The sequence below is a fragment of the Wolffia australiana genome, chromosome 13 (assembly GCF_029677425.1).
Source record: "Wolffia australiana isolate 7733 chromosome 13, ASM2967742v1".
NCBI lineage: Eukaryota > Viridiplantae > Streptophyta > Magnoliopsida > Alismatales > Araceae > Wolffia > Wolffia australiana.
Window position 1 is genome coordinate 8,462,134 of NC_135847.1, and position 23,005 is coordinate 8,485,138.

Here is a 23,005-nt window from a genome sequence, read left to right on the forward strand (position 1 = left end):
GAATCAGTGGAGGCCATAGTATATAATGCCCGATTAACACGGAATACCGAAGAACAACTTAAATAGCCAACCCAGAGAACAGCCAAAAACGATGTCCGATCTGAGTTAATAGGTCCACACAAAGATAATTGACCGAAGTCGAATTAATGGCGACGAAGGATGGCGCTGAATAATCTCCAGTCGAAGTCCGAGTAGAAGGCCGAAGCTTGCAAAGGCGATTCCCAAAGATTCACCAAGAACAACCTCCAAAGGAAGTTGGGCGGCCAAAGAATGCTTGATAATCAGTGAGTAGCCCTTGATCTCCAAAGGAAGTTTGACTGCCAAGGAATGCTTGACAGTCGCCAAGAACAAACGGGCGAGTAGCCCTTGACCTCCAATAGAGTGGGAAGAGAGAAGCCAAGGTGAATCGAACTACCGCCAAGTGGAGGGAATTTCGAACGCCCAAGGTAGAAAAGCCAAGAGAGCCGTCAAGAACGCCAAGGACGTTTTCAAGAAACGTCAAGAACACCCAAGGTACTCGCCAAGAACGTCGTCAAGAGAGAACACCGTCAAGAGAGAAGCCAAGAGAGCATTCCGAAGAGAACACCATCAAGAGAGAAGCCTGAACGACGAATCTTTGGGAACGCCGTCAAGAACAAAGCTCAATCCCTTGCCAAGAACGCCGTCAAGAACGAAGCTCAAGAACGACGAATGGAGAATCCCAGACCGTCGAGATAGAATCTCCGAAGAGAGAGCGACTGCCAAGAAGAGCAGAATCTTGATGGCAAATACTGTGGACGAATCACGAAGGCAAGAGGCTTGAAGAATGGGTTGACGAGCTGAAATATTGTGGCTCTGATACCATGTAGAAACCCAGAGAGGAAGTATGGGTTGAGAAGAAACTTCATTAGGTTAACTTGGTTCACTTCCAGGAGTACATATTGAGAGAGTAGAAGTCGAGAGAGGAATGCAGGGGTACAAAAGGAAATAAGAAAAGTAAAACACCAACTACATATTCAACAATATTAATCCGATAACAATATAAATTATGAAGAATATATGAAGAAAAAACTATTGAATACACTGCCTATTTTTTAACTAACTTACTCAGGTGTTGTGCTCCAAATTGTCTTATATCTTGGCGCCAAAATCATTATCTTTCTTTCCTTGTCAAACCAATCAAAATCCAGAACAGAAAACTTCAACACTGCATTCATTACATCCAAGGAAACGAACAATAAGTCTCAGCAAAAAGATAAAATAAAGAACCATGAAATATGTTCTTCAATGACATCAGAAAAAAACATTGACTTCGTTATAGAACTCAAAATAATATAAAAGTTGTGTATAACACAATAACATTTGCGTTTTCAATAGAGAACACATATTCTGTGGGAACTTAGCAAAATATGATACTAACCTTGATCTAGGTTTGTATCGGGAGGAGGTTGGAGGGTGATGCGAGATAGACGTTCCCAGGGTAGGAGAGTCAAAACGGGAATGAGAGAAGGGTCGAACAGAAGGGGCAGGGATCGACTAGGGACGAGCCTCGGTGAAGGGTTGATGATCGCGGGGACAGGGGATCGTCGGAGACTAGAAGAGAACCGAGCGGCAAGGGTAGGGATCGGATTGGAGGGGAGCCGGCTGAAGATCCGGTGAGACGATCACGGGGTTAGGGAATCGCTGGACGGTCAAGGGGACGGGACCGAGACGAGGAGGATCGAGATAGTGAGCCAAGAGGCCAAACTTACCTTCATTCTTGACTGCCCTCCTCAATGGAGGGCTACACCTATTTATAAGAAAAGTAAGCAATCTACACTAAACATGAAATTACTAAAATGCCCCTAGTGGGCTAAATTCCTAAGATACCCTTTGGGGGTAGAGGATCGTATCAAAATACTAAGTCCGTCGTCTGCTCTCCACCGTCTTGGCAACGCCACTCTGCCACTCCCCCCTAATCCTCGTCCTCTTCAGCATTGTCCATCCTGCCAAGGCTGTCTTCTTCCTCCTCTCTCAAAATATGTTCCTCAACATGAACGTATCAGTACTCTGGAGGCGAGAGGAACATGGACGGACATTTCCTGTGCTCTGGGCTACACGGCTGCACTGCAACAAGGTCATCTTGGAAGGATAAGAGGTGTCACTGGTCAGCGTATTGCATCATGTGGAGAGCTTAGCCTTGGTTTGGTTTAGAGGGAGGTGAGCAGAGGGTGTGGGGACCCCTTGGGTCTAGGCTGTATTTATAACTTTCTCTTTATTGATTACATAGGGAGGGCCACCTATTTTGGGTGACCAGTGATCCCACTTTTCAAAAAAAATGTAAGAGAAATGATTGAGCCTTTGTTATTTATAACTTTCTCTTTATTGATTACAAAGGGAGGGCCACCTATTTTGGGTGACCAGTGATCCCACTTTTCAAAAAAAATGTAAGAGAAATGATTGAGCCTTTGTTATTACATGACCTATTCTTCTCTCTGCCACCCCATTCTGTTCTGGTGTATACACAGGAAGATTCATGTTCCATGCACTCCTGGTTAAATAGAGTTGACATAATCTTCTTGAAGAAGCCTTTAGCATTATACGACTGCAGTTGCTTCATAGAAATACCACACGAAAGAAGTTGTGAACTATGGTAGCAACATCGGACTTGGATTGCAATAAATAAACCCACATCAGTGTTGTACAATCTTCAACAAACATAATGCACCATTTTGCTCCTGTCAGAGTTGTGGTGGAAGATAGACCCCATACATCACAATGAACAAGTGAAAACGGGTTTATTCTTTCCTTCACTTCTCCCAGATAAGGATGTCCATTTATGTTTTGCAAATTGGCATGTATCACATTCACCATGAGAAAGCTTCACTTTTAAAAGATATGGGAAACATAAGTTTCAAGAGTTCAAAAGAGGGATGTCAAAGACGATGGTGTATCAGCTTGAGCTGCTGTCTGCAACATTCTGATAGAGTAAGGATCTATGCGATACCAATCGGATGAATTATTCTCCTTGTAATTCAAAATATGTTCCGAAATATAGGGATAGTTGGATTATTGCAGGTACAAGAACTCTTGATCCTCCGGTGGCGCTCCCCCTCCTCGATGAGACGACTCCAACTGGAGCTCCTCCTCTTCGACGGTGATGGCTCCAGCTCCGACGGTCGAGTTCCCCCCTTAGGCGCTCCCCTGGATGGCAAGCCCCTCCTCCCAAGCAGCGACCAGATCTCCCGCCACTTCTTGGACTTCCCGATTCAAACGATTCGGGACCTTCTTCAAGAATTGAAAGACAAATGGACATACCTGTCCCTCCCTTGCGGGTCTTTATTTATAGGGGAGAGAGGTCCCTCTCCCTCCCGCATTACTGATCTCGGTCAACGCCCTGTTGACCAGATCTCATCTTCCCCCTTCTCTGATATTTCCGGGAATAGTATTTATCACATTCCAGCATGAGAAATTAGGTTGGATACGTGATCTCCCCCAGTAAGGTCATTTGCATACACCAGCCCTGTTCTTCTCCTTAAAAGGTAAAGTCCTCAGGTTCTTTACCTTGTCATAAACAAAACATCCGTCAGAAGTCATAGTAAAGATGCGGAGAAAATCTTTAACAAGTTTCTGGGGCAATATAAGCTGTGCCCAAAGGCCTGAAATATGAAGAACATGTTGGTGGGTCACTAATTTTAACATCACCTACGGCACTAAGTGGTAACATTTATCTTCTGCAGTAAACACTCATCTATTCCCTTCATATGGAACATGACTATGAAATTCCATATATAGGGGAGTCATATGATCAGTTGCAGCCATATCAGCTCAGACTGCTCTGAGGCATGGATTCAAGATCTCGCAATTCTCCTTCGTGTGGTTTCGCTTCGTAAATAGGAGCACTGCACATTGGACTTACACTCAACCCTTAGTCCCATCATTCCTGTCTTCTTATGCTTTGTAACTTGCATACCTTCATGCCACTCAGACACTCCTTTCTGTTGCTTTGTCTTCACCAAAAAAACTTACCCCAGCTTCGCCATCATCGCTACCAGGGATTAGTTTGACGAATTTTGTTCATCCAACACAACCTGGATACGTTCATCCAGGTTAGGTACTCGCTCACGGATGAGGATTTGACTTCGTAAGTTCTCATATTCTTTGTTCAGTACCATCAAAAACCTGGACAAACAGTCCTGTAAAGTTGACTGCAATTCCTCAGGATTTTTGATCGACCTGAAATGATCCATTGCCAGCCGCCAGGTTTGGAGTTATTCTGCAGAAGGCATTTCACCCTGCGCAAGTGCGGTAGTCTCGGTCACGTGCTCAATTATTGTCCAGGTGTGGCTCATCTTCACGTAAATTTTCAGAAGATGATCCCAAATCATCTTTGTATTCTTCAGACACAAGCACTTTTGGAACAAATCTCCACCCATACTTTCCCACAACCATTGACGAACATTAGCATAGTCCTGCTTCCATGCCCTGAATCTTGAGCTACTTGGGTTCACCTCATGTGTAAGGTGATCCTGTCCTCTGATACCCTTAAGAGTCAGTCTTCCTGGACTTATCCGTAGTTTGTAAAGAACCAAATTGGGAAACAGCTCGACTATTCCAGAGGCTTCTGACGATCAGTCAATGTAACAAGTCAATGGGGATCTAGGATTGGTGCCGGATGATACTTGTGTTGGCCATTACTTCCCCGTGGCATGGATTTTCTCTGCTAGATAAGCGGACTGAAATGTAAGTCAACATGTCACTGTTGTCTTTGCAGCAAGCTGTGACTTCTGACGACCACCGTTGTTTCTAAGAAACAAGCCCACAGAATGTCGCAAACCAGAAATCCCGTTGCCACTAACCCAGAGTCATCACCATTAATCAGAGACGGAAGGAGACAGGAGGAGAAAGGAACGAGATGAGTTGTCCTATGCCTGCAACTCTGATACCATTTCAAAGATCTTTCTCCAGTTGACATTGGATCTTGTAGTCAGTAGTCTTCACTAGGGAATGAATCAATCCACTAACCAGTCAGCCCCATAGTATTATGTGGTTATAAAGTGGGCCCAGGGTAAATGGGCTGTGTACAGGAAATAAGAGGAAAGACAAATAAATAAAAGAAATAACAGAAGGAAACAATAGGATAAACAGATGATGAGGTTCGCTTGTTGGCACTCTCTTCTAACCCTGGCCCTCCCTGCAGCATTTGTACCTCCCTACGCTATGCAGCACCTTAGTGCTGCGGCGACGTTCTGTTCCACTCACGCTCTTTCAGTTCCTGAAACATTCATTCCATGAACCCTTATATGAACCCTTATTAAATTTTGGTAGAAGTTCCATTGGGATTGGGTTGATCACCGATTTCACTGCAGGCCAATGTGATCTATGAAGAGTTCCATCAGAATCTTTGTGAAATCCTCTGGGATCATATCAAAGGATGTCTAAGAGCTGCGCACACAACTAACATTCGAGATAGAAAGGAAAATAGACCATAATGGGATCAGAAAATACATCAAAATAAACCAAAGAAAAGGAAACGAAACATCACATTGCTACAATATTTATAACATAATGCAAACCAGAACAAAACATACATACCTGAAGACCTGCAAGCATCCAGAACTGTCTCACAACTTGGATTGGATTTTAACCAGATCTTCACCCAGGTAGTCCCCACCTGAACTCATGAGAAAGGCAACTGCGCATCAAATTTGGAAGTTTGTAGGTCAAGACAAGTTACTTAATAACAGGAGAAAAAAGAACCTACACTTTGGCTCCACTGACAACTAATACGATCTATCTCAGTGATTTCACATTCTGTGGAAAATTCTTTTCCACATATTTCAGAGCACTGAATTTTGATCCTGTCTGGGAAGAAAGTCAACTGACACTCTGAGAACAATTTTGTTCCGCAAATGACATATTCAGCCAGAATAATTACGGGTATGTCAACATCCTCCTGTAAAAAACAATGTTAGAACCAAGCCGTTGGGAACAAGCAAATCATAAAGAAAAGTGAATTCTGATTTTTCCTTCGCTACTTTGATAAGATCCTGATCCAAGAAACACGGCTTTTAGAAAACCGAATTTCCCTTTTCCACAATTCAAGAAAGGTAGAGTTCCATAAAGTGAGATCATAGACTCGATCGAGCTAGTAGGGGAAGCAAATATGCATTGTCAGAGATGAGTAGACGAGGAGGGATGGTCAAATCAGTTATCGTTTCTCCCTGAGCTGGAGAATCTCCTGCTTCCACCAAGACTGGGTCAACTTCTTCTGAAAATGAATTGCTGCCTGTACTATGATCCAAACTCATTTATTTATAGGATTCCTGTCACCTCCTATCTTGAAGAATCGATGCTTGTATAAAGTTAGACTCTGTTATGCATGCAGTCTCTGATGTGCTCGATGTCTGGTGCCTTCTTCTTTTCACTTTATGATAAGTCTGAGTTAAGACCTTATCATAACACAAGGTTAACTATACATAAATGATCGTGGAAGAAAACAGATAACCATGGCAATAAAACAGACTATATCATTACTCTTTTAAGTGATCAGGGGGGACCCAGTAAGCCAAGGAGAATGTTACGATCATTTAAAATAATTGATATAGCCTCGTATTCTGCTACATCAAAACATCACATTAGCTTTAACAATGGAAATTATTTTTTTTACTAGTTACTCAGAACACAAATCAAGAGCCTGTAAAGTCCCCTGACCAAACTTTCACTCAGCAGCAAAACAGAAAAACCTGGGCAAAGGATGAAAAGAGGTTCAACGCTACTCTCCCAGAAAAACGCTCATCAAAAGCATACAAAAAATTAGATCGCATTAGATTATGGTTTCATTCGTATGTCGTACATATCTCTTGAATACTACCAAAGTCGTAAATATATCTAATAGTAGTAAACTTGATACGCCAGAATAAGATTTACTTTTTCCGATCAGCATGTCACTTCAAATTTTACTTCACTTAAAGATATTCAAAGGCTGTCTCCTCTGGGATTTCACACCAGTGGAAGGAATTCACCCTTCATATTCTGCTACATCAAAACATCACATTAGCTTTAACAATGGAAATTATTTTTTTTACTAGTTACTCAGAACACAAATCAAGAGCCTGTAAAGTCCCCTGACCAAACTTTCACTCAGCAGCAAAACAGAAAAACCTGGGCAAAGGATGAAAAGAGGTTCAACGCTACTCTCCCAGAAAAACGCTCATCAAAAGCATACAAAAAATTAGATCGCATTAGATTATGGTTTCATTCGTATGTCGTACATATCTCTTGAATACTACCAAAGTCGTAAATATATCTAATAGTAGTAAACTTGATACGCCAGAATAAGATTTACTTTTTCCGATCAGCATGTCACTTCAAATTTTACTTCACTTAAAGATATTCAAAGGCTGTCTCCTCTGGGATTTCACACCAGTGAAAGGAATTCACCCTTCATAAGGAGGGGTTAAACTAACATTTTCGGTCGACAAAGGAGAAAGTTTGTTAGTAACCCACTTTTCAATGGATCTATATTTTTCCTTTTTCCAAAAGTACAGATCCACTAGAGAGATAGTTAATTACTCGTCTTCTTACTTCCTCTATTCTAATAATTTTTGAAAGAATGTTCATGATACACATATGCCAGTGGGCAACGACTTAGGGTGCCCTATTGCCCGAAGGAAAGGAGTAAAGAGCTGCCCAACAGATACAAGGCATCTGATATGCTCCGGCAGCGGGTCTATGCTCGGAGGAAGCCACGGGCTGGGCCCATCACGCACACACTGGCCCAGCCCTCATCTACGCCTACTTAAGGACTTCTCCTGTGACAGGGGGAGGCAGGCATTCAGACAGTAAGGCTTCCATTCTCCTTCCCTACCTCCCTCTCCGGGTTTTCCTTCACTCTCTCTCTCATGGTTCGTAGGTCGACGCGCCATCTTCGCCGCGGAGCCGACAGCCGCCCTCCCCCGACCATTCCTGTTTCTGCTCTTTCTACCCCGGGAACCTTCTCCTATCTGTTATCGACATTGGATCTTGAACAATTTCTATTGATCGTTGAGTTACAAGTGTTCCACGATACGTTTCGGAGTAGGATCATATCAGCATCCCATTGGACACTATGTATCGTATGAGAAGTCAAGACCTCGGTACAGGAACTTTCTGACAACGTTGGGTAGAGGAGGCACTTGATGCAAATGTGAAGATTGGCAAGGGTGACGACATGGCTACCGTTGGCAAGACCACAGGGTTAACTGACAAGCTTATTTATATCAACCACAGGCGCCAGGTATCTGCATTGCCATCAGTTTTCTTGGTCAATTTATGAGTGATCCCAATGAAGTACATTTCAGGTTGTTTATAGAATCTTCGCACACTTGAAGTGCACCATAGGACGATGTCTTCTCTTCACATGAGAGGGCAGTCTGTCAATAACGCCCACGGACTCCAGTTGGGCTGGAACACCTGTGGACCACAGATCAACATCTGGATACAAGACATTCTTTGGTAGCAGTCTTGTCATCTAGAGAAGCAAGAAACAAAATGGAGGTGGTCCTCTCCAGTGCCGAAGCTGAAGTCAGGGCGCTGAAGCATGGCAACTCTGAACGTAGGTGGATTAAACAATTAATGGAGAACCTTCATCTGCATAAGGGGGAGGGTATCACACTCTGGAGTGATAACCAATGCTCCATTACTATAGCTAGGAATCTAATTCACCATGATCGGGCAAAACACATAAGCATTACTTGTCATTGCATTGTCAAAATCATTGATTGGAGAATCATTTGTCGAGTCTTTGTTCCTTTTGCTGAACAAAAATCTGGCATCCTCACGAAAGGACTTCCATAGTCTCATTCTAGATGTTGGTGTCCAGCTGGGCATGGCTAATATTCACACCCAGACTGCGGAGTTGTTAGAGAGTCCCCTATGATTGTTGTTAGTTGGCCACAACTCATAAGTGCTCCATTTTGCACCTCTTTCATTCAGTTTCCTTTTAATAAGTTCAGGCCAGCTCGACTTTTGATTGTCGGGCCTGGCCTTCTTCCCTGTATCGTGGTAAAATACAAAATTGGTACACAAGGGAAAGTGTGTTTTGTTTCGTTTTTTCTGCCCTAATTCCTGCACACTGTTTCCTCTGGAGAGGAGCTTGTTTTCTCTGTTAAACTGGGCCCAACCTTTGTTCCACTCCATAGCAGATACTGCTCTTTCCCATAGTATGTGAAACAAATTAATCAGACTCTGATCTTTGCCGGTGCAACATCTGCCCAATTGTTCCCCTCCTTCCCATATTATCCTTAATGGTCCTGAATGCGATGGACTTACGGTTTTCATCTTCCTAAAAATAGAGAAGATGAGACCTGTGTAAAGTGAGCCTCTCAGTGCTTTCTTTTTCTATCTATTTTGGCCCCCAGGGCGGCAAGGTTATCCAGTCACCCTGCCTTTATCTCTTCACGACATGTTCTGACATTTTGACATTGCTCAAGGGCGTTATTTTGATACACTCTTTCAAAGTATATCGGTGTCGACCGAATGAATTGAGTAATTAGCTCCATACAAATTGTTTATTTGGGCAAATTCTTTACATAACCCACACACGGAATAATTATCATCCAGAGGTGAGGAGAATCAACAAACTGAAGAAATATGCAGAGACAAGGTCTGATCAATGCCGCTACACAAAGCACAAGGATCTCATTGGACTGCACTGAAATCTTGAATGTCTCAAAAAGGAGTCCCCTTTTGACTGATCCGGTTCAGTCTGATTTCTAGGCTTTGGGAAACTACCATCTTCTAAGGAGAGACGTCATGTGTGACCCCTTTACGCATGTGCTCCACGTGCGAGTGAAGTCAACGCCTATTTTTTACGCATTGGAAGTCAACGCCATTGGACGTCATGTGCTCCACATGCGACCATCCTTTGCGCATTATGAAAGTCAACGCCTATTTTTTTGTATGAGAGGTCTGTGATTGGACCCTAACAAATTACAATTTCACAAATAAAATATCTACAATGAAACATTTAAAAGTGCACGCAGGAACGTAGAAATACTGACAAAGAGAACGTTACTTACATCTTCTGTAGTACCATTCCAATGGTTTGAAGAAACAGGACAATGAAGAGAACCTGAAATTCTATGACTGGTCTCAACACACCCTATAGAGGAGATAAGGATTGGTACTTATGAAATTACAACCTTTTTCTATGTCCTCGGGGCTTGACATCCAGCTGTTCTCATCATCTGACTCAGTGCAACGATGTGTTTCCTGTTGTAATGTTAAGCAAAATAAGGGGAAAAGAAAAGAAAATAAATGAGAAAAAATCCCCAAAAAATCCAATATCTAGCCGAGAAAGAAGTTAGTACATTTGATAGCTTATCAGAAAGTGAGCAATCTGACGATGCATCAGCAGGATTAGGTGTTGCTGGACAAGAAGCTTCCATTCTAATAAAACTTTCTGCAAGAAACCCATGAACAGAAGATACCACATTAGATACATGATGAGAGGTAACCTCGAGAAAATAGAATAGTGCCAATAGTTAATAGGTTTCACTGATCATGCACACCTGGTCTATGACGAGAAAACATAAGAAGATACCCAAATTGAGTAAATACATAAATTGAAGGATTCTCTTTCTCAAACACTAGGCTGAAAATTGAAATAAATTAGTCATACACTGCTCACCATTGATCTCTCCAGCAAGTGAAGTTTGATCGTCAAACATATCTTGGGAGACTGCAGATATTATATTAAGTTTAAAATCATGAGATTGAGAATTTCAAGTAAGCCTAAAAATATAGAAAACCAAGTACTTTCCGAGTAAGCACGTGGAGGTCCATGCGCTAAGAAAGCCAACTGATTCCATTTCACGATTCAGTTTGAATGTGACCATCCTAAGCTAAGTTGCCTTTGAAAACCCTCACACACGTAAAATTTGATTTACAAAGTAGGCATTACGAAATAAGAGCTGATAGTAAGAAATCAAAACCATAAAAAATTATTTCAAGAAACACAGAAAATTAAGAACCCACAAAGATCCTTATCAAGCCTATCTAAAACACTGGCGGTCAATTCAAACAAAGCCTAAACTTAAGGAAAATGTGCGACCAAGTACTTTCATCTGTTAGTGAGCAGAAACAAAACTGATCTAAATTGGAATAAATTATAATGCTAGTTCAAGATAGTGGAGGTAGTCGGGAGAAATTTAAGAGAAATTAGTCACGTTAGCACTGCCAATTTCATAAAGTGGCTTAATCAAATTCAATGTCGACACAATGAATTTTTACGGCACTTCCAGATAATAATAAAAATCAGAATTTCAGAACGAAATTGCAGGACAAATCTTCAGCAATAAACCATCAAAGTTGCAACAATGTAGCACACTCGAAACTTACTGGATTTCAAAAAACTGAAGCGCGAGACAGCCTGATCCTCTCTCCAACGGCCGTGCTTCCCAATCCTCGACACGAACCTCCCCGAAGCGGACTCGACTTCCTCGTCCTCCTCCTTGAACTCGTATACATCGAAGTCCCTCCGGGGCAAGCGCCGCATATCGGAATCAGCCACCGGCGCAGGATCAACCGGGAAGCGATCGTCGTTGTTCAAATTCACCGATCGAAGAGCGGGAAAAACCCTCGAATCGGGAATTTCCGAGGTTGCAAACAGATTAGGGAAGGAGAATCCGTGGAGGAGATTGAAAATGGCGGATCGCCATGGCGAGATCAGGGAGTTGCTGCCGATCGCCGAGAATTTTGGCACGCGCTCTTCGACGACATGGAACTCTTCTCTACTGTCAGTGCTCCGCAAACTTTCCCTCTCTTATGGATGACGATGACCTGTTCGGATGACGATGACGTGTTATGATGACGACCGGATGACGCATTCGGATGACGTATGATGCGGCTGTATGACGTGTGAGGATGACGTGTGAAGTATGAGTAAGGTTTGACGGTCCCAGTCATACTTGAAGTACAGTCAAAATCGAAGAACAAAAAGTAAAGATTAAAAAAAATGGTATGGACTTGTCATCAAATGGAAAATTTATTGCAAAGTAACTTGTAAAGCCCATCTTGAAAAATGAAAAAAAGAATAAAATAAAAAGAGGAAAAGAAAAGAAGAATAATTGAACAATTAAAGAGGTTTTCAAGAAGAAGAAAGGAAGATGAATCTGAAGAAGGTAAAGAAACATAATGAAAAATACGAAAATCATGAGAAAAAGGAAGAAGGAAAATAGTAGGAAAAAGATAACGAAGAAGAAAAAGTAAAAGAAGACTAGAAAAGAGAAGACTCAGTGAGTGGGAGAGAGAGAGAACGGGAGAGAAAGAAGAGAGCTTGCGAGAGAGAGAGAGAGAGAAGAGAGCGTGTCAGAGAGAGAGAACGGGAGAGAGAAGAGAGCATGCGAGAGAGAGAGAGCGAAAGAGAGAAGAGAGCATGAGAGAGAGAGAGAGAGAGAGAAAGAGAACGGGAGAGAGAGAAGATAGCATGTGAGTGAGAGAGAGAGAGAGAGTGAGAGAGAGAGAGATAGTGCGAGAGAGAGAGAGGGAGAGAGAGAGGGAGAGAGAGAGGGAGAGAGAGAGGGAGAGAGAGAGAGAGAGAGAGAGAGAGAAAGAGAATGGGAGAGAGAGAAGAGAGCATGCGAGAGAGAGAGAGAGAGCGGAAGCGCGATCGGTGGGGAGGCGAAGCACGGCCGGAGAAAGGGGGGGAGGGGAGACGACCAAGGTAAGGGGGAAGAGGGGATAAAAATATTAAATTTTTTATTTATTTAATCCTGTCCCGGTCCGATTTGACCATCAGACCGGATCCGGCCTGGTTTGAACATCGGACCGGATCCGGCCAGACCAATCGGTCTACCCTAAAATGGTGGACCGGCTGTTCCAGTTTGGTCCAGGCTGACTGGTCCAAAATGTCAAAGCCTAAGTATGAAGATGATGTGTGACGTGTGAGGATGATGTGTGACGTGTGAGGATGATGTGTGACCTGTCAAGATGATGTGTGACCTGTCAAGATGATGTGTGATGTGGAGGATGTTGTGCGATACGTGAGGATGGCGTGTGACGTGTGTCAAGATGATGTGTGACGTGTGTCAGGATGATGTGTGACGTGTGTCAGGATGATGTGTGACGTGGATGATGACGTGTAAAGATGATGTGTGAATAGGATAATGCAGTGTGATAAAGATGATGAGATGTGCGTTTGATGGTGTCGTGGGAAGGGTTCTCTCGTCTTATATTCATTATCTTCTGACAAAATTCTACGATGGTGAGGGGAGACTCGTCTTGGGCTTGCCCTGGCGAACCAAAGCCCATGACAGCTCCAAGATGGCTCGGCTGGCTAAGGAAGATGTTAGAGAAGGTCTAAAATGTCCAGGAAATGTGCTAGCATGGAGGAAGACGAGCTGAGACGTATATCAACATTAGTCGATGTCCCTATCCTCAGGTCGCCTGATTTAGGGTCATTATGGGTGATCTCTAAACTTAATGGGGTTGATATCTAGTTTATTAGCATTATTGAATGAATAGATTTAGTAGAAATTTACACTAAAATCAGATTTTGATCTGTGTTTCATAGGTCGGCCTCTTTGAGTTATTTCATCATGAGCCCCTCGGCCACCTACATTTTCTCCATTTTTTAAATTTCCTTCACATTTATATTACATAAAATACAAATTACTCAATAAATATATAAATCTATATAAACCCTAATTTATTAATACAACTTACCCTAAAACCATATAGTGATGTAAATAAATATCCCTTTTCCTCTCAATCCTTCCTGTTATCTATTGCTAAAATAAATTACTCCCCAAATATTTATAACCTTTACTTACTATATTTGTCGCTTCCATATTACATATAGTCTAGACCACCATCTCATATATCCCCTTCACCTCCTCCGCCCTCCCACAGCCCTAGACCACCATCTCATCATAGCCATATACCACCCCCATCCGATATACTCCCCCCCTAGCCTGACCTCCATCCATCCCATATCCCGTTCGATCGAGAGGAATGCTTGACTTACCGTCAAGCTTCGCTCACCAGTTCTAAGGACACTTGTAGGGATACTAGCGATCATGCTTCCACGGGAGAAAAGGAGGAAGATGCCTCCATCTTTGAGGACTCAGACATGGACACCTCCATTCCTTCAGAACATCATTCGGAAGCTTGACAACCCCCTAACTCAGTCACATCTCCTTTCTTTAATCAATAAGCACAACCTAGGGATAGTTGGGTTTATTGAGCTGATGACTACATCGGATCACTCCCATTCCATTACAAGGAAACTTGGAATGGACCCCATTTACTATCATTCTTAAAATAAGCTCTAGTTTTTTTGGAAGCAGGACTATTCGTTGGAATTACTTGACGAAGGGTCACAATACGTTACTTTTGCCGTATCATACTCCCAGAAGCCCTACACGCTCACAGTAGTCTATGCCTCTCATAGACATCTAGTGCAGGAGGCCCTCTAGGGGAACTCACTCAACATATCCAGCCCCACCAATGTCTTGTTGATCTCTCTTAGTTTATAGCTATAGATTTCAACTGCATACGCGCAGTCAGTGAACGCCAGGGAGGTCATCCTTCCAGGTCACGATCCATGCATGCGCTCAATGACTTTATTCATCAGGCCTCACTTGTGGAGCCTCCCACTATAGGTGAGAAGTGGACATGGTGCAACGAGGGCCAAGTAGATGCACGCATGTACGAGCGGCTCGACTGCTTTTTTATTAGTAGCACTATGCTGATGCATTGTACTATCACGATTGAGATCCTACCGAGATAATACTTGAACCACTCACAGATTCTCCTTCTCCTGGACTCCACTACTCGAGTTTGCGGCCACCCATTCTGATTCCAAGCTACGTGGCTAGAGCATGAAGACTTTCATAGCTTTGTGCACAGTCATTGGGATGGAACGATCTCTACATCGCCTATGGAGAACTTTAGTTACAGATTGAGGAACCTCAAGTTTCATCTAAAATGGTGGAATCGACATGTATTCGGAGATGTGCACGTAACAGTCAAAGCGCTCAAGATGGAGCTAGTTGCTATTGAACAACAACTACATGATGGTTGGACGGACGAAGCGAGAGAGCACAAGATTAGGCTTAGTGAAAAGCTTGAGGATGCCATGCAATAGCAGGAGATTTTCTCTCTCCATAAATTGCGTACCCAATGGTTGAGAGAAGGTGACAGAAACACATGTTTATTTCATGCCTCAATTCGACACAGAGCTCATTCTAATTATGCAATCCTATTAGGGATACATAATCAGGACCTCGCCCAGCTAGCGGCCGATGGTGTCACATACTATAGTACACTTATCGCTTCATAGCCAACTAATGTGAGTGAAGATTTACTCGATTCCATCCCTCACTTAGTGACCGACCAGGAAAATGCACTACTTACGGCCCTTACTACGAGAGCAGAGATAAGGAGGTGGTCTTCTCCTTTTGTCGAAACAAGGCCTTGGGACCAGATGGGTTTGCTGCAGGGTTCTACATATCATGTTGGGATATAATAGGCAACGAATCAAAAAACTGGCGGTCATTTTAACACCAATTTACATGTCAACAATTTACTCCGATTCAAACAGATTATGCAACATTTAGTGCAATGGTGAGTCGAGGTCGAACCCACAAGGATTTAGTCAAAAAGATTCCCGCATTCGAGGGTGAATTCCAGAAAATTGAAAGACGAGTAAGATGAGAGGAAGGTTTCATGGTGTCGACAAGAAGAACATTGCACTAAATGTTTCACCGATTAAATCTGAAATCGAAGAAATCAGCGAGAATCGATTGAGTAGCTACGATAAAAAATTCTGATTCAAGATCTGGCGATTGAGAAAATTCAAACCTGTGAGAATTAACAAAGCTACATTCACTTAAAAGAAAACATCAAAGTTAAATTTCGTGAATGGGAACGTAAAAACGTTACACAACGGTGCCGGTCACGCCCCAAGGTAGGATCTCTCGCTTGGGTAACACTGGGGTCGACAACTAAATCTTTGGTGCTAGAACTCTGTCTCTAGCAGGTTCTTCTCTTCGCATCGAGCTCCAAGTGGGGATCTCGCTCCTTGGAGTGCCGCCGCTCTCTTTGGCGTCGGGTTCTTCTTCTTCTGCCGCTGGCGAGCTCTCACGAGCGGTGGAGTTCTCCATCATGGTGACGAGATCCAGATCTCTGCAGGCTTCTTCCTCCTCCCTGAAAATCCACATTCTCTCCCCCCCTTTTTTGGAGCTTGGCAAATGGTGTTCTTTAAGGTCGCCATGAATATCGAAGCTCCTACTGTTGATTTCTAATTGGGCGAGATCAACGGCTGACTTTGCCGTCGATCTCTGCCTTTTTTTTCTTTTCTTTTTTTTCTTGCTTCTTCGCATGACCAAACAGATCACGCCACGCCTACAAGCCTTTAAGTGATACAGTGTACCGTGGGTGCATCGTATCGCTTATTCTCGTATCCGTCCGATGAAGCCATTGGACGCGCCACATAGTGCCACGTCGCCTACGGGAAAGAGATAAATTTTAGTCCCATATTGAAATAAAAAATGAGTGTAACATGATCATAAACTAGCGCAACTTTATCAACAGAAAATATTTGGGGCACCTATATATTTAAATGGATGAGATACTTCCCAATGCGGGAGCCACGCTGGCGCTCTATGTGCGTGCCACATGACGCCCACATACTCACCACGTCAGCTAGGCCTCTAGTGGGCCAACCCTATTTTTGCTCCTCACGTCATCATGATCCATTAGCATTAATTGACACAACCCAGAACGCTCTTCCTACAAAAGCTATAAAAAATATCGCAAGTGATTTATGATTTTGTCTCATTTTCGAATAGCCATATCTTTTTATAGAGATATCCAAATTAAGTGAGAATTTTTCTAGATTTTTATGATTTCAAAAATCTTCAAGACCCTTGATCTTTCACATTAAAACAACATTATTTAGATATTTAAAATTAGTACTTAAGCGTGCACTTTAGTCAGAATTTCAGTCTGTAAATTGCCCCTTAAAGCCTTGAACTCTATTCATCTTGGCTCCTGCACATGGGTGGCCTTGTATAGGCCACAAGAGGTGTAGGGTCATCCATACTAACATAACCCATGAAAAGACAACTCAAAACATTGGGAAAAACAACTTTGATATGATAAAACTTTCACAAGAGGTGTAGGATCAGCAGCCCCACAGAGATATTGTGTAGATTTTTTAGGCCTATGGAATCTTTCAAAAGATATTGTGTAGCTCAAGAATATTATGACAAGGCACAACAGAAGATCTCCACCTCTAAGAAAGTGTAGCAGAGATATTTCACAGGAGCTGGCAAAATAAGTTTCTGTCGCATGATTTTTTCAGAGAAAATCTATTAGAGGATTCACGGATCTCTAGGTATTTTTTTGGCCAACCACGGCTAATGGGTCTCAAGAAGTGTGCATCTGTGATACATCAAAATAATTTGATGATATTTAGTGTGTCACATCTGACAATCTATGAGTTATGGAACAAATAGTCTGTGTGAATTTAGTCACATCTCATGCATCTTTTCTTACTTTTTAATTATGATCTTCCAAGTTATAATAATCCCTAACAAAAGCAATGATAAATTCATAAACATGTCGTGAGTGCCAACATTGCCATGTTTATTCATGTTATCATCATCATCTTGGGGAAATCATAATTTTCAATGATAAAATGCATCTTCCATTAATTGTAAGAGGATGTGTGACTCACTAATAATGCCACTACAGTTTTATGCAGGAACTATCACATTTAATGTAACACTTTATTTTCTTGTCATCAATGATTATTGAAAGAAACTGTATAATTTAACTTCAGAACAAACATGATGACACAACCATAAGAAAAAACATCTTTCTCATGTATGATATCTATAAAAGACTCTGAAATATGCAGACAAGCATTCCTAAGGTCATAAATCATGGTCATTCAATAAACGCAGGAAATATAAACATCAATACTTCAAATTTGGTCTGTATTTAATAAATATCTTATAAATTAGCACAAGGCAATAAAAAATCATAATTACATTTAAAAATAGATATTCATAACCATAACTGCTAATTAGTACATTTGGTATATGAATGATTTAAAGTTTGTATTCTTTTTCTAGTAATTGGACTGTTTTTTGTCTAGTTATTGGACAATTTTTTGGTGTCTTCTACGACCGGATGTCATTCGACAGCGGCATACCTCTTAAGGATTTCTTTCTTTTTGATCTGTTATTACCCTTACTGAACCTATTAAATGAGATGTTAGTACAATATTTCCTGTTAGTAGATCAATCAATTTGCCAGAAATTAAATGTTTATAATGGTTCTCACTGTAGATATCTGTGATGTTATAAAGTATATTGTTGCAAAAGAAACTCCCATTGGGTCATTTTTTCAAATAATGACTTTCCCTGATTTCATCATTATTCTCCTCCCCTGCACAATACCGTCTGAAGAATATTAGGTGACCATGCAAAATAAAGCTATCAAAAACTACTAAATAGTATGAAACATTAATGACTGCAATGGGTTCTGTCCTGAGTATGCAATCTGATGTGTGTTTTAAGAGATGGCAAAATATCTTAACACTTTATCCTCTGTAATACATACCAAAATATATGACGTTAAGGTATGATTAATCTCCATCAATTTGGTTTGAACTCCCCAGTTCATAGTTTAGAGAAGCTACCTCATCTTCCTTGACATAAATTTAGAAGGGTTTCAAGAAGCTCTTTAACATGATAACTTGGAATGATGGTGATCAAAGAACTGTTGAAATACAATGACACAAAAAACTTATATGCAAGCTGTACAGTATCTGTATCATCTCTCTCTCCTGCCTGAACAGAAAAGTATAAACATCAAGGATGGTTAGAAAGTGTGTACACTGAGTCCACATAACGCTCGGCTTCCCATAGAAATGACCCAAAGGTGACAGCTTCCAACACCAAGTGTTTTAGTGCCCTGTAAGTGACTGAGATGGGCTCATCTGCAAGACTGAGCCCAGCTTTCTCCAGGAAAAGAGCCCGGCTTTGTTTCTCGATCAACTCGACAGCCTCCTGAGATTTCAATCGGGCGCAGATCTGTATTGCATTAGAATCAAACTTCATAATATAGCTTTTAAGATTCTTTACTCGTCGAGGCCGCTTCTTCAGGTATGATGGGTAAGCGGCGCCATCTTCTTTGCCCAAGGTTTTCGGCGGTAACTTGAACTGGGGATTCTCTGAAGGGTAATCTTTACTGGTGAGGGAGAAGAGATACTCGAGACGATGCCTCTGGCATGCCGACTTCAGAAAGTATCCGTACATGATTGAGGCGGCATAGATGCGGCCGAGCTGAAGTCGCTTGATTGGGGCCTCCGATTGATTCGTGCTCGTCTCATCAAACTTGCTCGTTCGAGCGAGGATGTTCAAAAGGTGGATCTTCACCATGTCAAGTGATTCGTGATCATAAAGCGACTGTAATTCGTCTTCGTATGTCGGAAAGCTATCCAAAGATCCTCCCATCAGCCAAGTGAGACGGCGGAACATTGGGACTTTGATTTCGGAGAAGTTATGGACTATCATCATGTACATGACTTCTTCCACAGCAGTCTTGCATTCGCTCTCCTTTATTTCAGCTATTCTTCTGCATAAGAAAATTGAAAAAATTGTACATTAAAAAGATTACTAAGTAAATCAGCTGGATAATATCACAACTTGCTCATATTTTTTATTTAGATTTACCATCGTTGATAAGGAAACTCTTATATAAATGTGTAAGCCAGCATTTTTATCCATTCTGTCTTAGATGACAATGTATATCCTTTCCATGATAAAAGAGTAGAAATGACATCAAAGAGTAGATATAATATTTAATGTAACTACAATTTGAATATCAATGATAAGAAATCTAACCAAGTTTGCAAATGCGCAAAAACCTATAATTATTTCCTGGTTTAATTTACTTTGCTCTTTGTTTTTTGAAAAGCAATCTACTTTGTCCTATTGTCCTGAGATAGATGAACTAAGGATAATCAAAATCGTGCGGGATGGAAATTTTTGGGAGCAAAACTTATAGAGGATTATCAAGCACAGGAGTAAGAAGAGGAGGTCTCTCCATAACCAAATCACAGGCCGTAATGAAGGAGAACAGAGAGACATAATTTAAGAAAACTTAAAAGAAATTTTGATGGGCATTATGCTGTAAATTGTTTTTTTTTTAAAGAATTATGCTGTAAATTGTCAAACGATAATGTATATAATTGGAGCGTTTAATGGAATAAAACGCATTGCCAGCTTACCGATATGGCATCAACAAAGTTTCAAAGTAACTTAACATCCAATATACCTAAATCTTGGATAATGATCATAAGAATTAAACTATCAAGTATAACAAAATGTACAAAAACAAAAAAAAAAAAATTCGCCACCCCTCGTGGGCATAGTGCTCTGAATCTAAATCCTGTGTCGTAGAACTGTACGATTTTTTCTTCGCAATATTTAAATTCAGCTGAAACAAAACACCCGAAACTCACTGATGGAGGCATGATTGTGGAGATCCGGCGCTGTGATCACGGCGTGCGATCGCACCTTCTCTCTCGGAAGCCAGACTCTCCAGTTGCTCCGCAGCTGCAACGGAGAAATTGTGAGGGCGATCATTCAGTATGACACTGAGAAGCTTCCCCGCCGGAGATTCAGGCACGAGGGGCGTGCTCAAGCGCCCTGAATTGCATTTTTTTGATTCCGCACTAGCCATTGAGATTAATTTCCCTCTTCTGCCTTTAAATTTAACCCCAATCCGCTGAAATAATCACAAAAAACAGCAATTGAAACATTAAATTCATGGGAAATCAATCCCGATGCTTAAATCCAGGTAAAACAATCTAATCTGACACGATGTGCAAGAAAGGAAACCCGTTTGAACAACAATAATTGAGATTTTATTAACAGGGTGCACCGATTCGGATAAGAGTATAAGGACCAAAGGGCAACCCAATCTACGATCCGGATTCTATTTCCCAATGGAGTAGTTTGATTTTATTTCAGATTGGAGCAATTGGGATCGAATTGCCATGATCTTCTTAGAATTGAAAGGATAACTAAGATTCGATCAATCGGGGTGACTGATCGTATCAGGCATCCTGATCATGGCATAAAGACCATGGGACTGTCAAATTGACAAACATTATCATCGATCAAATCATCTGAACGGTGCAGCCAATCCAGCAAGAGATCATAGCGACGAGCTGCGCAAATCAAGCAATCACATAATAATGATCAATCGGACCTCCACCAATATTGATCGGTCCTGTGATCCACAATCCAGGGCTTGATCAGATCAACATCCCCCATCCCCAATTCAATTCCGCCCCAACTCGGGCACGCATGATCAGATCGAATATCCAGTCAATATTCGATTGTTACCAACTCCAAACTGGAGGAAACAAGCGATGAAGAATCGACCGGCCCGATTGAAAATCTCCGAAACCCTAATCAAGGATTGGAAGGACGATCGAACCTGAAAAGAAGCCGAGATTTCAGACGACAACCGAAGACAAAAGCCATCAACTTTCCCGGCGATGGCCTCAACCGCAGCAGCTGCAGCCACGCTTCGAACTCCGATCTCCATAGAACAAACACTACACGAACTCCCTGCTAGAAATACGAGAAACCCAGATGAAGAAAAAACTAGGGTTAGAAATCAACACCGCGAATCCGCCATTACTGCTCCCACAGATTTGACCGTCGATGCTCGGCCATCGATCGCTTCACCAGATAACGTGCGGCGGCGAGGATCAGAAGGAATCAACATCATCCAATTGGGGAAATGGGTATGGCGGGCCCTCGCGCCCCGATCGATGTATATATATGCTTGCATGTTTCTAGAGAGAGAGATGGATTTTTCTAGAGAGAGAAATGGATTTTTTAGAGAGAGAGATGGATATGTTCTTTTCTAGGGGCCGCCATTTATAGACTGGCGGGTTTACTGTTTCTCCGGTTCAATGTCGACCGGTCTTGACCGGCTCTGCGGACCGGATTGAAGCCAAAAAAATAATGGATTTTCCTACTTTGGAATAATGTCAATGTCTAGAGGATAAATACTAGTTTTTGCTGTGTTTTTATTATGATATGGGTCAAAGGTTTGTCTAAATATTTAGCTGATGGGCTGCTTTTAATAGGTGCTGGAATCATTCTTTTATGAGTTATACAGTTAATATTTCTGATTTGCTCACATAATTGATTTTTTATAGTAGCTAGGGAACGCCACGTCATAGAAGTAACACCTCGGACGTGACGGAACGGATGCCGTCACTCGTCCCAGCATATGCAACAAAAACTGTCACATTCTCGTCACTGCCCCTCTGTAGGGCGTCCCGTCATGTCCCCGTCACCGTAACGACGTCACCATCACCGGTGATGTGAATAAAACCCTACTTGAATGGAGGGCTATATCTCTGATTATTTATAGGCAGCATCAGTTTGGGCGTGCAAGAAAAACACGGACTTTTGTGAAAAGTGCCAGGATATCAAAATGGCCACATCACGTGGCAAAATCTCAGCCGTCGGAAAGATTAAAAATAATGATTTTTATATGTATTTTCTGTCCAATTTAACTTTTCAAAAATTTCGTCACAGCCGTCATTCGTGACGGCTGTTCCGTCACGTCACACGTCATGGGCACCCCGTCACCGTCACAACCACTTCATCATCCGTCACCGTCACCGTCACGACCCCCTAAAACCGTCAGTGTCACCGTCACGTCATCCGTCACGCTTTCGTCACGGTGACGTGTGACGTGACGGATGACATGTGTTGATTCCAAATAGTATATCAGGTGATGATGGGATTTTAACTGTCAATACAAATTTATTATTGAGGAGACATTTATGATGAGGAAACACTGAGAGGTTAAGATGATTTCATTCATGATGAAGACTTTTTTGTAGGAAAATAAAGGGGGCATATAGAAGAGAACAATTTTGATAGCAACACAAATTATGGAGACAATATATGGGAAAAAGTGTATTGATCTAAGTTTTATTTTTCATTTGATATCTAAC

The 23,005-nt window shown here is 41.8% G+C and overlaps 2 protein-coding genes across 2 annotated transcripts in view; both read right to left on the minus strand.

The window, feature by feature from the left end:
• The window catches only part of LOC144711084 (putative ubiquitin-like-specific protease 2B), a 33,739-nt gene extending 21,985 nt beyond the window's left edge, over window positions 1-11,754 (minus strand). The window contains exons 1-8 of the mRNA XM_078585008.1: window positions 11,341-11,754; window positions 10,631-10,681; window positions 10,311-10,402; window positions 10,143-10,212; window positions 10,020-10,072; window positions 5,723-5,914; window positions 5,554-5,632; window positions 1,087-1,186 (exon numbers count right to left, since the gene is read on the minus strand). Of these exons, the coding sequence (XP_078441134.1) occupies window positions 1,087-1,186; window positions 5,554-5,632; window positions 5,723-5,914; window positions 10,020-10,072; window positions 10,143-10,212; window positions 10,311-10,402; window positions 10,631-10,681; window positions 11,341-11,497 (794 nt within the window). The 5' untranslated portion in view covers window positions 11,498-11,754. The remainder of the gene's footprint in view (window positions 1-1,086; window positions 1,187-5,553; window positions 5,633-5,722; window positions 5,915-10,019; window positions 10,073-10,142; window positions 10,213-10,310; window positions 10,403-10,630; window positions 10,682-11,340) is intronic.
• Window positions 11,755-18,721: 6,967 nt separating this feature from the next.
• LOC144711011 (UV-B-induced protein At3g17800, chloroplastic-like) lies at window positions 18,722-21,783 on the minus strand. Its single transcript, XM_078584903.1, has 3 exons — window positions 21,463-21,783; window positions 20,480-20,745; window positions 18,722-19,590 (listed from the first exon to the last, which is right to left on the minus strand). The coding sequence occupies exons 1-3, from the start codon at window positions 21,571-21,573 to the stop codon at window positions 18,825-18,827; spliced, it is 1,143 nt and encodes a 380-aa protein (XP_078441029.1). The 5' UTR covers window positions 21,574-21,783; the 3' UTR covers window positions 18,722-18,824.
• Window positions 21,784-23,005: the final 1,222 nt, after the last annotated feature.

Excerpts from the sequence above, each read along its gene's own strand:
- LOC144711011 (XM_078584903.1), bottom strand. The coding sequence starts at position 21,573 with ATGGAGATCGGAGTTCGAAGCGTGGCTGCAGCTGCTGCGGTTGAGGCC. Across the intron at positions 20,746-21,462 it reads AAATCTCGGCTTCTTTTCAG|CGGATTGGGGTTAAATTTAA; the intron begins GTTCGATCGTCC and ends TGATTATTTCAG. Across the intron at positions 19,591-20,479 it reads CCACAATCATGCCTCCATCA|AAGAATAGCTGAAATAAAGG; the intron begins GTGAGTTTCGGG and ends TTTCTTATGCAG.